Here is a 14,560-nt window from a genome sequence, read left to right on the forward strand (position 1 = left end):
ATAAAGCTGTTTTGGCCAATGGATAGGCAGGATTTTGCCAGGTGGGAAATCCAAACAGGGATAGAGAAAGGTAGTAGGCAGAGTCAGGGAGACACCATGTAGCTGCTGAAGAAGCAGGAGACCCAGGCATCATAGTAAGCCAAGACTACATGGGGATATACAGATTAATAGAAATGGGCTAATAATAAGAGAGAGCTAGCTGATAAGAAGCCTAAGCCATGGGCCAAACAACTTATAATTAATATAAGCCTCTGTGTTTATTTGGGACTGAATGGCTACAGGACTAGGAGAGACAGAATTTTCTGTCTACAGTGTAGGGCTTAGATACCAGAAGTATTGGAAAAGAGGGACAGGTTGCAGACAAAGAGCCTGTCTGTTAGGCACAAAGGCTCAAGCCCTTATCAATGTTAGTTCCCCTCTTGGTAGCAGCCCACCTTGGTTGCTGAGGCAGACATGCTATCACCTGTTGCCATGCGCTTGCTTCTCTCATACCACCACTCTTCCACTCTCTACCTCTCACTCTCCAGTAACCCTCGTGCACTAACTCTATTGTGTACTGCATGTTTGCTTGGTGGCATACCTTGGCAAGGCCCCCAAAAGTACCCACTTTGTCTTTTTTTATCCTTTCAACAAACACTTGTCAAGGCTCAATGTCAGCCTTGCTGATAGGAGACACGTTCTAGAAAAAGACAGATCCCTTCAGATGTTAAAGAAAGGTGAGGAATGTGTGTCTTTTAACACGTTTTTTTTCTTGGTATTGTAGGACAGGAACTTAACACTGCAGCCCAATTCTGGGCTGGAATTCATTAGGTAGCATGGGGGTGGGGGTCAGGGAGCTGGGCCTAAACCTGCTGGGCTCCTCCTTTCCTAGCTTCCAATATGCTGAGCCACCAGACCCAATTTTCACCTTATTTTTTATCAATTCACCAGCAAGGTCCCAGACAAAGGAATATGGATGATAGAGGGAGGGGAAATGCAGGGCAAGGCTTGACTGTTTCATTGTTTACAGTATATTTTAGACAAGCTGTCCTCAGCCTCTGTAGAGCCACCTCATATTGGCAGAAAGTAGGCTGATGACTTGTGACATACCCCAGTCTACCAGGCAGTCCTACCCCATTCTGTTTAAATCTCCTTCTTCCCCCCAGGTAGGGTTCTTCTGCATATTCTGGCTGTCCTGGAACTCCCTCTATAGATCAGGCTGGCCTCAAACTAGGAGATCTGCCAGCCTCTGTCTTCCAAATGCTGAAAATAAAGGTGCGAGCCATTGCTGCCTGGGTAGTGTTGCTTAGTCCTAAGAGTAGCTACAGAATTTTGCCTGGTCAAGGTAAGTTCCAGTCATAACTGTATTTGCTAAAAGCTGTTTCTAATGAGTATTACAGGTAGCCTGCATAAGGTCAGCCTTTGGGGCTGAAGAGATGGCACAATACTCCCAGGTCCCTAGCACCCACATAAAAAGCTGGGTGTGGTAGTGCATGTTGTAAGCCCAGTGCTGGGTATGGGTAAAGATCCAGGGGATTCCCTAGGGTTTAGTAGCTAGCAAGCCTAGACAAGATGGTGCTTCCAGGTTTGGTGAGATCTTATACAAAATGTCTAACGAAATAAGTAGAGGAGCACTGAGGATGATACTGTGATGACACTCTATCCTCCCCAAGTGCCTGCACAGGTGAGCAGGTACATTCATGCACTGATACATACCACAAATACAGCCTTTCTCCCATGTTTAATATGACAGACACAGACTTGGTTAGCTGAAGTAAGCAGGTGTGTGTGTATAATGTTGATTGCTCCTAATAAACTAATGGGAATTTAAGTCATAATCTAGATTTTTAAATCTAGCAAACTACTTGTGTCTGGAGAGATCAAAGATTCAAGAGGAGAACCTATTATTGTCCGTTTCCCAAATTTCAAATGCTTTTCTAAAAATTTTTCCTTATACCACAAGTGTAGCTTTAATCATTCATCAAACTAGCTTCTTTTTGCAACAGACAAGACTATGACAGAGACTGAGTGACTAAGGTGTACCCAGCCTTCAATGACACAGCTTCAAGGCAGCTCCTATACCTCAGGCTCAGGAACACTGGAGGAAAAGAGGGGTGCAGAGATTCTAAGAGTCTGAGGCCTGGGATACCTGATGTTAGATAGTGTCCTCTAGACATGACAAAAAATGAACCCAAGAACACTCAATATGGGTATCTGAACAACAGCACTAGCTGACAAGCTACTGCTGACAGGAAATTCTGCACAGTTCAACACATAGATGAAGAGCAATAGGTGGACAATGGCTGCTAATAGACAGAGATTACATTTCCAAAAGGGATGAGCTCCTACATAGGTTGTCCAATCCCAGAGGTCAGCCTTGGACTTATGTATACATAAGCAAAGCTAAATGGACATAATAAGATACACACACACACACACACACACACACACACAGTGGGCCTGCACATTGTGGTGCCTCTTCCTTAACATGTTCTGAATAATGGGGAGTGTGGCTCCTCTAGCCTTTAGAACTGTAAGCATCTGTAGTATGAGTTTCCTAATTAGTAAAAATAAAGGAACTAAACCTCATGAATTTACTGTGATTATGGTAAAAGAACAACTAATTATAAAGACTAAGAACAGTTGGACAGCTTATAGTTATAATTAAATAAAACTCAAGTCAGACTGACATTATTTTATAGTATTATCTTTGGACATAAAAATAAGTTTCTCTGGCCTGTTGTGGTGGTACATACCTTTAATACTAGCACTTACTTAGGAGGCAGAGGCATATACATCTCTTGGGAGTCCTAGGCTATCCAGGGCTACATAGTGAAAAAAGAAGTTAATCCAAATGATATTAGATTAGTAATACTTTTCTTCCATTTCTCTAATGGAAAATAAATTACAAAAGCATTTCCCCCTCTTGCTTTGTTAGGAGTTTGCCAACTATGTCCTAATACAGCAATTCTCATTCAAACTTTTGCAATTTTATTTATTTATTTATTTATTTATATTTATTTATTTATTTGGTTAAGGAGACAGACTCACTTCGAAACTCTGGGTGTTTTAGTCACCATGTGAAGCAGGATGGCCTCTAACTCACATGTCTCTGGCTCTCAAGTGTGGGATTAAAGGTGTGCACTACCATGCTTGGCCTTTTCCCCTCTTCTGGTGGTGCTAGGGACTGAGTCCAGGGCCTGCATATAGCAGGCAAGCACTGCACCATTGAACAGCACCCCACATCCAGCCCCCCTGGTCCCTGCTCAAACAGCATTCAGACTTCAGGTTTCCCCTGTGACCTGTCCTTTGATGCCATATAAGGCTTTTTAGTTCAAGCTTCGGGTTTAGAACCACATACTGAGACCTGGTAACTTACAGGACAGCCAGACAGTGAAGGAGACTAGCAAGATTAGGATAGAACCTGGCTCTTTACCATCTGAGAGTCTCGGGGAGGCAGACACTGCAGTATGCTCAGAAGGGGCAAACGTGGGAACAACCTTCAGCAGTCACAGGCCAGGCCAGGCTCACCATTTCCAGAGAATGACAGTTTCAGCTCTCTACTAGGGATCCAGTCAAAAAATAAATAAATAAATAAATAAATTGAAGGACATTTTAATGCTTCTCTTAATGACTATTTTCTTTAGAACCTACATGCTTCAAAGGTGTGTGAAATCTTTCCTAACTATTCTGATATTTAATATGCTTAGGAATAGAATTTTGAAAACTACCCAAGAAACAATTGATTTGCTCTTTGTCACTATGTATGAAGATGTGGGCAGCAGAGCTTTCTAAGGACAGAATGTGCCCATTTCACTTTCTTATGCAGATGGGATCTGTCTGCCTTATGTCACTAAGCACAATTGTCTGTGATTGATCCATACTGCTTAATTATCGGTTCATGCATCTTTTATTACGGACAGTATTCCACTGTAATGATGCACCATACCTTACTCCCCTGTTGGTAGATATGGAGCTTTTCCATGATTTTGGATGCTGTAATAAGGCTGTTATGAAGAGGTATGCTGCAAGTGTGTGTGTGTGTGTGTGTGTGTGTATGTGTGTGTGTGTGTGTGTGTGTGTGTGTGTGTGTAGACTGAAGCTTTCATCTCTCTTGGAACCTGCTGAGAATGAAGTGACTGAGTCAAAGATGTTACTGGCATAAACTGTGGTGATGTTCATTTCTAACATGGGCAATCAATCTCTTGCCTTCTTTCCCCTGTGGTTAGCCGCGCTAGGGGTTCATCTGTTTTACTGATCTCAAAGAGCATTTTGGTGCTTCATTAATATTTTTTTGTGATTGGTTATAAGATTTTCAGAGCATCAAGGCAAATATGCATCAAATAATTTAACCTTGTATACAGTTTGGAATGGGAGGCATGTCAGTCAGTAAACTAATTCTACTGACTCTTATATGTTTCTCTCAGGTATTATCTAAATACTCTTCAATCTTGTATTTATATTAGTAAAGATTAAAAGTACAGAGTAAAAGGACTGAACTGTAGGCATTTTAGTTTTGTCTTCCATTTGGAGTAATACCTGACAGCTTTACTTACATAAGTAAGAATCAAATCTGAGATGGAATTTAGAGAAATACGAATTTATAGAGTTATTTTGTATATGTACCATTAGGTTCTTTCTAAAACTTAAAGAGAACCATAAAAAATATACAAGTCAAACCATAGGCAATATCAACACCTTGAGAGTATGCTGCAACAAACCAGGATTCTGCTCTCAGGTGTGAAGTGATATTAAACTAGAGTGTGCAGTAGACTATGTGAGAACCTATAGGTATGGCTAAGATACACTAATGACAAGTAGCTGATAATAACTTATGACTTCACCAAGTAAGATTCAGGAAGGACCAACAGTGTGTTTTGTACTGTGCTAGCCCTTCATATAAGTTATAGGCTTTAAAACTCATGACATTAAAAGACAATGGGAAATTGCTTTGTTTTTAAACCATTTGATTTATGGGAAGTTTGCCAGTTTTCAGTTGAATAGGAAGCAGACAACATTCTAGAATCTACCATGCAGCCATCGGGGGCAGCTGGTCACAAGGAAGTAACCTATCTTAAAAGGGCACTGTTGGAACATGTTAACTCTGAGAAGAACCATCAGCAGCACATCAGGCTAGAGTGAGCCAATTAATAATGTAAATAAGCTTTGAAGGCACAGTCAGCACTGTTAGGTTCTCTAGGGAACATATGAAGGTTCTAGAACCTGTTCAAGGAGTACTCAATGATGAAATTAAAAGGGTCATTCTTGCACTTCACATTTTCATCCACATTACACATATTTCCTCTTTGGTATTATGTTTTAAAAGATTAAAAATTATTATTTAAAAACTTATTTAGTGTGTATGTTTGAACAGGTGTGAGAGGGCAGGACAGTGCAAAGTTTTCTCTGTCTTGTATTCTTGCTAAGGCCATTTTAGGCTTAATTAGAATTTGATCTCCTTGATGAAGATGCCCATGGAAAATTACCCAGCTTTATTCTAGGAATCTGACAGGCCAAGATGCCCCAGCTAACTTACCCTAGCTTCTGTTAAACTTCCAGCTAACTGCTTATTTTAGCTTCTGTTAAACTGCTTGCTTTTACACAAAACACCCCCCTGTAGCTGTTGAGTGAGATACCAGGATATGTTTTTTTGCCTTATAAAAACACCTTGCTCTAAATGCTCAGGGCTACACCTGGGTCCTGAATACCCGAGTGTAGTCCCAACTAGCTGGAATAAGGACTTCCAATTGGCTACAAACTGTTGTCTGAGTGATCATTTCTGGTGGGCTCCCCATAATACAGGTGCAAATGTGCCAGTGTTTGTGTGTGGAGATCAGAGGACAATAGGAGTGGGTGCTACCTTACCATATGAATTCTTGGGACTAAACCCAGGTTCTCAGATTGGTGTGAAGCAACTTTACCCTATGAGCCATTTTGCTGGTCCTGGTATTGTGTTTTAAAAATAATAGGCTGGGTGGTGGTGGCACACACTTTTAATCCCAGCACTTGGGAGGCAGAGGCAGGTGGATCTCTATGAGCTGAAGGCCAGCCTGGTTTACAGAGCTAGTTTTGGGACAGCTAGGGCTACACAGAGAAACACTGATTTGAAAAACAAAAACAAAACAAAAATAAAAAATAAATTTTAGGTAAAAATTTCATTTTTATGTTTTGTATATTATTTTCCTTTTGAAAGATTTGGCTCAGTTATTTCAAGGAAAGGAAGCATCCTGTCATGATACCACTTCAATTAGGCCAATTACTTTTAGAAGTAAAAAAAAAAAATGTATCTGCAGATGTTGCTATTATGAAACAGTGATCTAGCATTTACTCTTCATCTGACACCTGGATAAACTGGCATAAACAATGGGTTTTTATATGATGAGGAATTTCTAATTTAAGAATGGTGCTTCATCTGTTTTCTTTGCAACTTTCTTAGTACTAATAGACACATCTGGGCATATGTCCATAAACTAACTTCCTTTTGCATTCAGTGTGTTATAAATGGTTAAACAAACAGGGAACACATTCTACCCAGGGAAGGTTTTGCTTGCGGCTGTGAAATTTTGAACTTATTTTTGTATTGTTACTGGGTCTGTCTCTGTGTCCCAAAAAGTCTGAAGATAGCACTAATTAAAATTATTTGGTAAAAGTAAGGGGCATGTAAAACACTAGTATTCACTTGAAAGTCATTCAAAGAAGGCATTTTCTAATGCCTCAAACCAGTGTGTAGGAGATGATGAAACACTACCTACCTTATAATTAAGTCAGCAAAAGTCAGAAGTACCATTTGTTAACTCCTTAGATTCCTAAGTTTTGAAATGATAAACCATCTCTCTTTGAGATAAAATAATTTGCTTCAACCAAGTTGAAACCTATCATGGTCAAGCCCTTAAGGTCACATGTACCTTTTGTCATGGCTTGTCTACATTCAGCTGATGATGTAAGAGGTAGCAGGTTCAGACAAATTAAAAAAATATTTCAGTTGAAAAATTTTAACATGACACGGACTGATAGAGTATTCTAGTCTTTAGATCCTGAATGTTATAGTTTATTGGTTATAAAGCCTTTATTTGCAAATGACTGAATTTTCATTAAAGTTAGCTATTTTTCAGCTGGGCAATGTGGTGCATACCTTTCTTTAATCCTAGTACTTGGGAGGCAGAGGCAGGTGGATCTCTGTGAGTTTGAGCCCAGCCTGATCTACATAGAGAGAGAGAGAGTTCCAGGATAGACTCCAAAGCTACAAGAGAAACCTTGTCTTGAAACTACCTACTTCCCCATACCCCTCGCCCCCCAAAAAAAATCGACTGTTTTTCATTTGGGGCCATTCACAACTTTTAATTCTTACCTATTTAGAAAACAGATAAGAGAAGTTTAACTTTTATGCCAGGTTGCTTTAGTAAGCATATTTTGAAAATTTAGCATTTATTGTAATTTTTCCTAAAGCCAGCAGGCATATAATTTATATCTCATTGTAGTTTATGTTAAACTGATTAATTTTGCTTAAGAAATTCAAAGATTACAGGCTATCTTCTACAGGCTGCACTCTCAGGTCTTACCCCCAACAATAAAACAGAACTGCATTCTAAACAAGGACTATTGCATTTGGGATTTAGTGATGTTCCCATCTGTGGGGACAGTGTGTTTTATGTAGTCATTGATTATGAATGATGTTAGTACTGACACTGTTTAGCTATACAGAATTTGATAAGATGAACACAGAGATTTAGCACATTTAGCAGTGTATTTAACTTTAAGCTAAATTTAGCTACAAAAACAAAAACAAAACAAAAAAACCTCATTCCTCTGAAATATTCCCCCATTAAAGGAAAAGAAAGAAATTTTTTTCCCCCTTAAAGTTACAGTTTCACTATGTAGCCATGGCTGGCCTGGAACGTGCTATGTAATCCAGGCTGGCCTGGAATAATTTGTGGGTATCCTCCTGCCTTTGCTTCTGAGTGCAGACATTACAGATGGCGTATCACTATGCCTGGCTGCTAAAGCATTTTTAAAGGTAGGGAAAAACAAAAACAACAACAACAACAACAAAACCCAAAACAACAACAACAACAACAACAAAAACCCTCCAAAACAAAAAACCCAAGAAGGAATGGGAAGAGAAAGACAACACAGTAATAGGCCAAAACCAATTCAGCAGAATACTGAAAAGGAAGAGACTGGAGGGAGAGTGGGAGTGGCTGGCAGAGGGAAGCTACATGGGAAGCCTTCGGAAAGAAACTGATTTCAGACTCTCATAAATTGCTGAGGATACAGAGAAACCCCCAAACAGTACATAAGGTGAAATGGGGCTAACGTGGCTAGACTCTAGAGTCCTTTCCTGCCTTATGTTGTTGTGATAATCCTATTCAGAATAAGAGATTAGATGGTTAGTTTCTGGAAAAAACATACTAGACAAATCCAAAACTTGAGAATTCTAGACACAATTTGGTTAGTGAAGAGACTTGACTGAAAATAGCATGGGAAAGTAACAGTTTATCTCCTGTCTTGGGTCATTTTCTGCCCTAATGCTAGTGACAGCCAAGCTCCCCAGCCTGTCTAGTCACAGCTTTATAGGCCTTTGCTGGAAGACTGCTGCTATTTCCTTTTTCTGAATGTTAATGTGCTGAGATGTTACAATTAGCATAACTTTTTCCTATTTAAGTAAACATTATATAGTTTCCTTTAAATTCTCCAGTGTAAGCATCAGTTTGGTTAGTTTTAGTCGTCATACACAAGAGTCCTCACCATTGAAATTAGGAAAGCAGATCCCAATCCTCACTCTTACCTAGATGAGAGCTAAGAAACTCGTTTTTCTCCCCTAGCCTCAGGTAAGTACAACTCTCCCTAAACATCTCCCTTATCTATTTGCCAAAAGGCAAACAAAAGGCAAATAAAAAGGCAAACAGAGAACACATAATGCTATTTCTTGCAAGGAGTTTCAAAGTGTAAGCTCCCTGTTACCAGTGCTTCACATCCTTCTTGGCAGAAATCAGACACAGCCCTATTGTGTGCCAGGAAGGAGGATAGAAAAATCACTGCTAGTGGCTACAGAGTGTCTGCTGGGTGGGAAAACAGTCTTAAAACTGTGGTGATAGTTTTGCAACTCTGTGAATGCCCTAAAAGTGGGACTTCACATTTAAAATGGGTAAACTGTATGGTATGTAAGTGAGAATTCAATAGAGCTTTCTTTCTCTTTCTTTCTTTCTTTTTAAAGAAAATGATTAACATAATACAAACAAACAAAACAAAATACAGTCGTATGCCAATTTGGGCTATGCAGAAGACCTGCTTTCCTTCCCAGTAGTTATTGCAGAGGCTCACTGCCATTTTTGACATGGGAACACCTACTTGTCTGATACAAGGCTGCAGTATCAGTGCTGCTTTTCCTAGGCCAATTTTTCCTTCAGGATGAAAGCATAGTGCCACCCTGTTCTTCAACCCAGTCCTGAGCAAGGATCCAGCAAGGTGAGTCTTAACTCCATGCCTAGGAAGATAGAGCTGGGAACTATCCCCTCAACCCCTGGCTGCATTTAACTGGGTTACACAGTAAGTCCTCTTATCAGCTGCTGTTTGGTTACTTCATTGAACTAAGCACGGTTCTCAATCCCGTCAGCCTGCCTGGCAGGGACCTATTTATTACTCAAGGGATGAGGATCTAACTCTTGTGCCCATGCATGTGTCAGAGCCCATCCAAACTGGGAAGATCATATGTGGCATTTCAGGGCATGCCATACTTTTGCTGTTTAGTCCACACTTTGGGGAACTTCCCAACTTTGCTTCTCTTCTTTGGAAATGGTAATTTACCATGCTAACTCCCTTAGCTTGAGCCAGGTCAACATCTCTAATTTCAGAAACTGAAATTTTCTTCTCCATTCCCAGCATGTCCTATGACTGAGCTGTGGCAGCACAGCTCAGTGTGTTCTTCAGGTCAAGCCACTCTACACTTGCTTTACTTACCTGGTGCACACAGTCTAAGAACTGCAAGAAGATGGGAGCAAAACCACTGCCCTGAGAGTTAAGGGCCAGGCCGCTGCGCTGACTGAACTTATGACCAAAAGAGAGCCATTCCTTTTCGACCAACATCCGGAAGCCTTCAATTGTCCTATAGAAGGGATCACTGAGTAACTGCACCAGGGATGTCACCTAGGTCAAGAGAAGGATGGACATTTCATTAATTTTAGATCTACAAAAGTCCTGTTGAACTTCCTCTGGATGATAGCTGATTCACAAAGTTACCTGAACAACAAATCTGTTGACTAGCTGCTTCAGGATGGAAAAATCAAATGAATTTTAAAAACTTTCCAGTAAAAACAAAAACCCAAATTTACTCTGGCTACACGCATTCTTTCAGAGAATTAAGATTTTAATCCTTAATTGACTAGTTTGTTCAGTATGATAATAGGCAGGAACAGGTTAATGTCTTAATGTTGCTGATGTTCACACAAATTTTCTTTTTCCTTCTGGAGTAAACATAGGCTTAGAGAGAGAGAGCTAGAGAAAGAAAGGTGGAAAGGTAGTAGGAAGAGCGGTCCATGTCTCATCCTGTTGGCCAAGTGCGCTAGCTGCAAGCTTGTATGTGTACTTAAGGATGGGGATTCCTGATGCTTGACCCAAAGCTATGCAGGCTACCTGATGGCTTGCCAGGGGCTGGTTAGCAGGGGACTTTTTCTGTCCATAAACACATTAGTAATTATATAAAATAATCCAAAAGGTAAACTCTACATTGAAATACAAATAAAAAATATTGGAAAATATGTGTAAACGTTTACTTGTGTAGTGATGTCCCAGCCTTCTTCTAAACACACCAAAACTGAAGACCCATTCTCCAGCACTTCTGATACAACCAAAGCCAGCTGCATTATCCTGTGAAGCTAAGAGAGAAAAGAGGGCTACAGTTAGAGCAAGCACTTTTTTGGTTTGGAATTTTACTTTTTACATTTACTACAATTTACATAATATAGAATGAAAATAAGAATATTCCATTCACTTACTTATTTTTATGTGTATATGTGTGTAAGTGCAGGCATATGTGTTCTGTGGAGTGTCCGTGGAAGTGAGAGTACACTTCCTGGGACTCAGTTCTCGCTAACTTGTAGGATCAGGGGTTAAATTCAGGTCATCAGACCCATGCACAAATCCCCCTATCCACTGGCTTCCTCAAAGTAATTTTAGATTTACAGTGTAAAGTACTTCACAATCTTCCAAATAGAACAAGATAAAACAGCAGTTTCTGAATTACATTTTACAGGAGAGGTAAAATATAAGACCAATATGGAATTATGTTTCCTATTTCCTAGTATCGATAAATCTATTTCATAGACACTGAAGGACTGATGATTCCCGTAACTACTTTTCAAATAACTGGTAGATGCAAATAATTGAAGTTATAAGGCCAGGGTCAGAGTCCTATTTTTCACGTTTCAGTCAGCCCTAAGCAGGAGCTGTGACCAGTGAAGCTACTGGTCACATCAGTTTTTATCATTTAATTTTATCTATATGGGTATTTTTTTCTGTATTCATGTCTGTGTACCATTAGAGTGCCTGGTGTTCATAGAGATTAGAAGAGGGAACTGGTGGTTGTGAACTGCCATGTGGGTGCTGAGATTTGAATTCAGGTCCTTTGAAAGAACAGCCAGTGCTCTTAGCCACTGAATTCTCTCTCTAGCCCCATACTGTTGCTTCTTAATTATTTTGTTTACTCTGAATTATGAGCTATGACCATAAATTAAATTAAGCTTCTTTGTATGACTAATGCCTTTTATGTTACCCAAACATTCCTACTTCCTGAATGGTACATACACACATACATACATATTTTAATGGCCAGTTTGCTTCTGATGGCATTAGAAATCTCCATTATTTATAATGCATCACTTGCTAATCAGAAGTAGAAGGCAGACTTCCTATCAGTCTTGGAGAATCAAACAAGATGAGATGAAGCACTTGGGAAAAAAGAATCAGACTGTTCAAATTCTTAAAAGTTCTTGCCAAATCAAATTAAATATTAGTACATTTACTTAAATTTTTGAGTGTGGTGTGTATGTGCTTGAGTAGTATGTATGTACACCACATGTGTGCAGAGCTCATGAATGCCAGAAGGTATTGGAGCCTCTGGAACAAGAGTTATAGGCAGTTGTAAGCCACCATGTGGACACTGGAAACCAAATCTGGGTCCTCTGTAAGAGTAGTGACTGTGCTTAAGTGTTGAGCCATCTTTCCAACTTCTTATTTTTGTAAAAGATTATTTTTACTATTTGTAACTACATTTGTGTGTGTGTGTGTGATGCATGAAAGTGCCCATGGGGAACAAAGGTATTAGAACTCCTAGAGCTGGACCCATGGGCAGTTGTAAGTCACACAAAGAGGGTGTTAGGAACTTGGGTCCTCTGCAAGAACAGGACATGTTTTCAACTGCCTGGCCATTTCTTTAGCTCAGGTAGATATGTTTGAAAATAATGTGTCAGATCCTGCTGCTGAAGATACTCTAACTCTCTGGTTATAGAATATTGAGAAGTCAAGATGGACCTATCTGGTCTTCATACTGCTTGAAGGTACTATGCAGGCTGCAGAATTGTCCTTGATAGCTTTATTCAGCTGTGGTTCCTGTGTATAGCCCTACCAACTGGACAGTTAAGATATGCCCCTTAGAACAACAGTGGCAAGTCTGTTATGAGGGTTACCAATTGTACCTGACTGGATTTGAGGTCTGCTCCACAGAAAATTCATGTCTGGTTATTATAAACTGGGGCAAAAGCCATGGCTAGGGAGGTCATAGGTCCTTGTGGAAAGGCTTCTACTACTGTTTTCTAAGTAAACCTGATGTATCTGTCAAACTACCTTCTAAATTATGTTCATGCTCACAGAATAGTGCTGTCATTAGTTTTGATCAGGAAGCTTCTGTTTGCAGTTGACAGGGTAGAGAGATTTAATTGGTAAAAGTCTGTTCAGTCCCAAATGGAACATCTATATCACATCCTCCAAGACACTTGGAATATCATATAAGTTGGGACAGAAAGAATGTAAAATCTTGGGAGGAAGGGATGGAGTCCTCTCCTTTGGATAGGACATGGCTATTGCACTTGTGAACTCATAGTAGCTGTGATTACCTACATAAGACCTGCCCAAGACTAGGCCTCCCAACATCCTATCACAGAGGAAGGAAGGTATCCTGAGGCTCCCACACCTCACTAGAGAGGTATATGTGATTAATGGGTACCAGGAGAGGAAGAGGCATTTTCTCTAATGGAATAGCCACTGGTAAGGTCTCCATGACCCTGCAAATAGGGGCTCAGCATGCAACCCTAACAAAATGCATTCTATAACCAAAGGCAAAAACAAAACCATGAAAATAGGAAGAAGGTAGGAATCAGCAGGGGGGTCATAAAGGGAATCATTAGGAGGGGGACAATGACAGTAATAGTGTGTGAATATAAAAAATACTCTGAGCATGATTTGACATATGCAGTATAAATCCATCTTTGAAGTAAAACCCACATTTCAAGCAGACTTGGGCTATGTTAATAAGCACAGGAACAAGGTACGGGGAGAGCCCCTCATTTCTTTCTTATAACAGTTATCAGCCTGAATGTTCTTGGGGGGGGCAAATGCGGCTAACACAGTAGAACAACAGTACTAATTATCTTCGGCATTTAATTTCTTATCTAGGTTCCCTTTCTAGCAAGGAACAGTACATAGAATCTATCAGAAATGCAGATGGGAGTTGGTGGTGAGAAAATTTTGGGGATGGGCTTCATAACTTGGGGGTAGAGCAAAGTGCCAGTGAACTTCTTCCATGGGTACTCAAGAGTATTCTAAACTGTCTTAGGGCAGTGAACATATCCTGAGACATGTTTACAATCACTGCACATGTGGCTCTGTTTTTTCTAAAGTTTACATGCCTTGATACGTGATCTGGGTACCGACAGCATTTCTAGGTGTCTTTACCATTTACTTCAGTGACTATGAGAAATAACTCTCTCATTGACAGAGCAGGGTTAGACATGGAGTTGGGGGAGGAGGCTGTAACTCATGCTAGTATGTATCCACTGGCATACCTGGAGGCCTGGGTTTGTTCTCCAGCACGGGAGGAACAGGTAGACAGAGTGCTTGGAGAAAAACTGTGAAACTAGAAATCAGAGGAATTAGAGCTTCCTGCAGTTAGGAAGGAACATGAACATAGACACAGCAGAAGGTTACATTGCAGAATTGCTGCTCTATGCCAAACTGGAATTGTTGCCTATAATGTCCAAGTCATAAATACCTTTCTTTCTGTGGTTTGGAAGAAATGTAGGCATATGTGTGCTGGCAAACTATGTTTCCCTTAATTTCTCAATAAAAGTTCAATTAGAAATATCTTTAGGGTGATTTGGCTGAATGATGATGGATATCTAGTTTTCCCAGACCTTAGGTAGGTTTGAACTATCTAGTATCTGATGGCTGGTATGTGGGTGAATCTAAAATCTAGAGACATAAAAATGGTAGAAGTAAATGGGAGGTAAGAAAGTCAGAGGGAAAGGCATGTGGAGTCATGCAGAAATCACCTTTTGTCCTGGATCCTTGCTGACTTGACAATAGCACAGGA

At 40.1% G+C, this 14,560-nt stretch overlaps 1 protein-coding gene across 4 annotated transcripts in view; it reads right to left on the reverse strand.

The window, feature by feature from the left end:
* Sbf2 (SET binding factor 2) overlaps positions 1 to 14,560 on the reverse strand; it is a 319,861-nt gene that overhangs the window by 16,806 nt on the left and 288,495 nt on the right. For all 4 annotated transcript variants that reach the window (XM_051192671.1, XM_051192670.1, XM_051192673.1 and 1 more), the window contains 2 exons: positions 10,749 to 10,850; positions 9,937 to 10,122 (listed from right to left, as the gene is read on the reverse strand). In XM_051192671.1, the coding sequence (XP_051048628.1) occupies positions 9,937 to 10,122; positions 10,749 to 10,850 (288 nt within the window). The remainder of the gene's footprint in view (positions 1 to 9,936; positions 10,123 to 10,748; positions 10,851 to 14,560) is intronic.

Source organism: Phodopus roborovskii, unplaced genomic scaffold, assembly GCF_943737965.1.
Source record: "Phodopus roborovskii unplaced genomic scaffold, PHOROB, whole genome shotgun sequence".
Classification (NCBI taxonomy): Eukaryota; Metazoa; Chordata; class Mammalia; order Rodentia; family Cricetidae; genus Phodopus; species Phodopus roborovskii.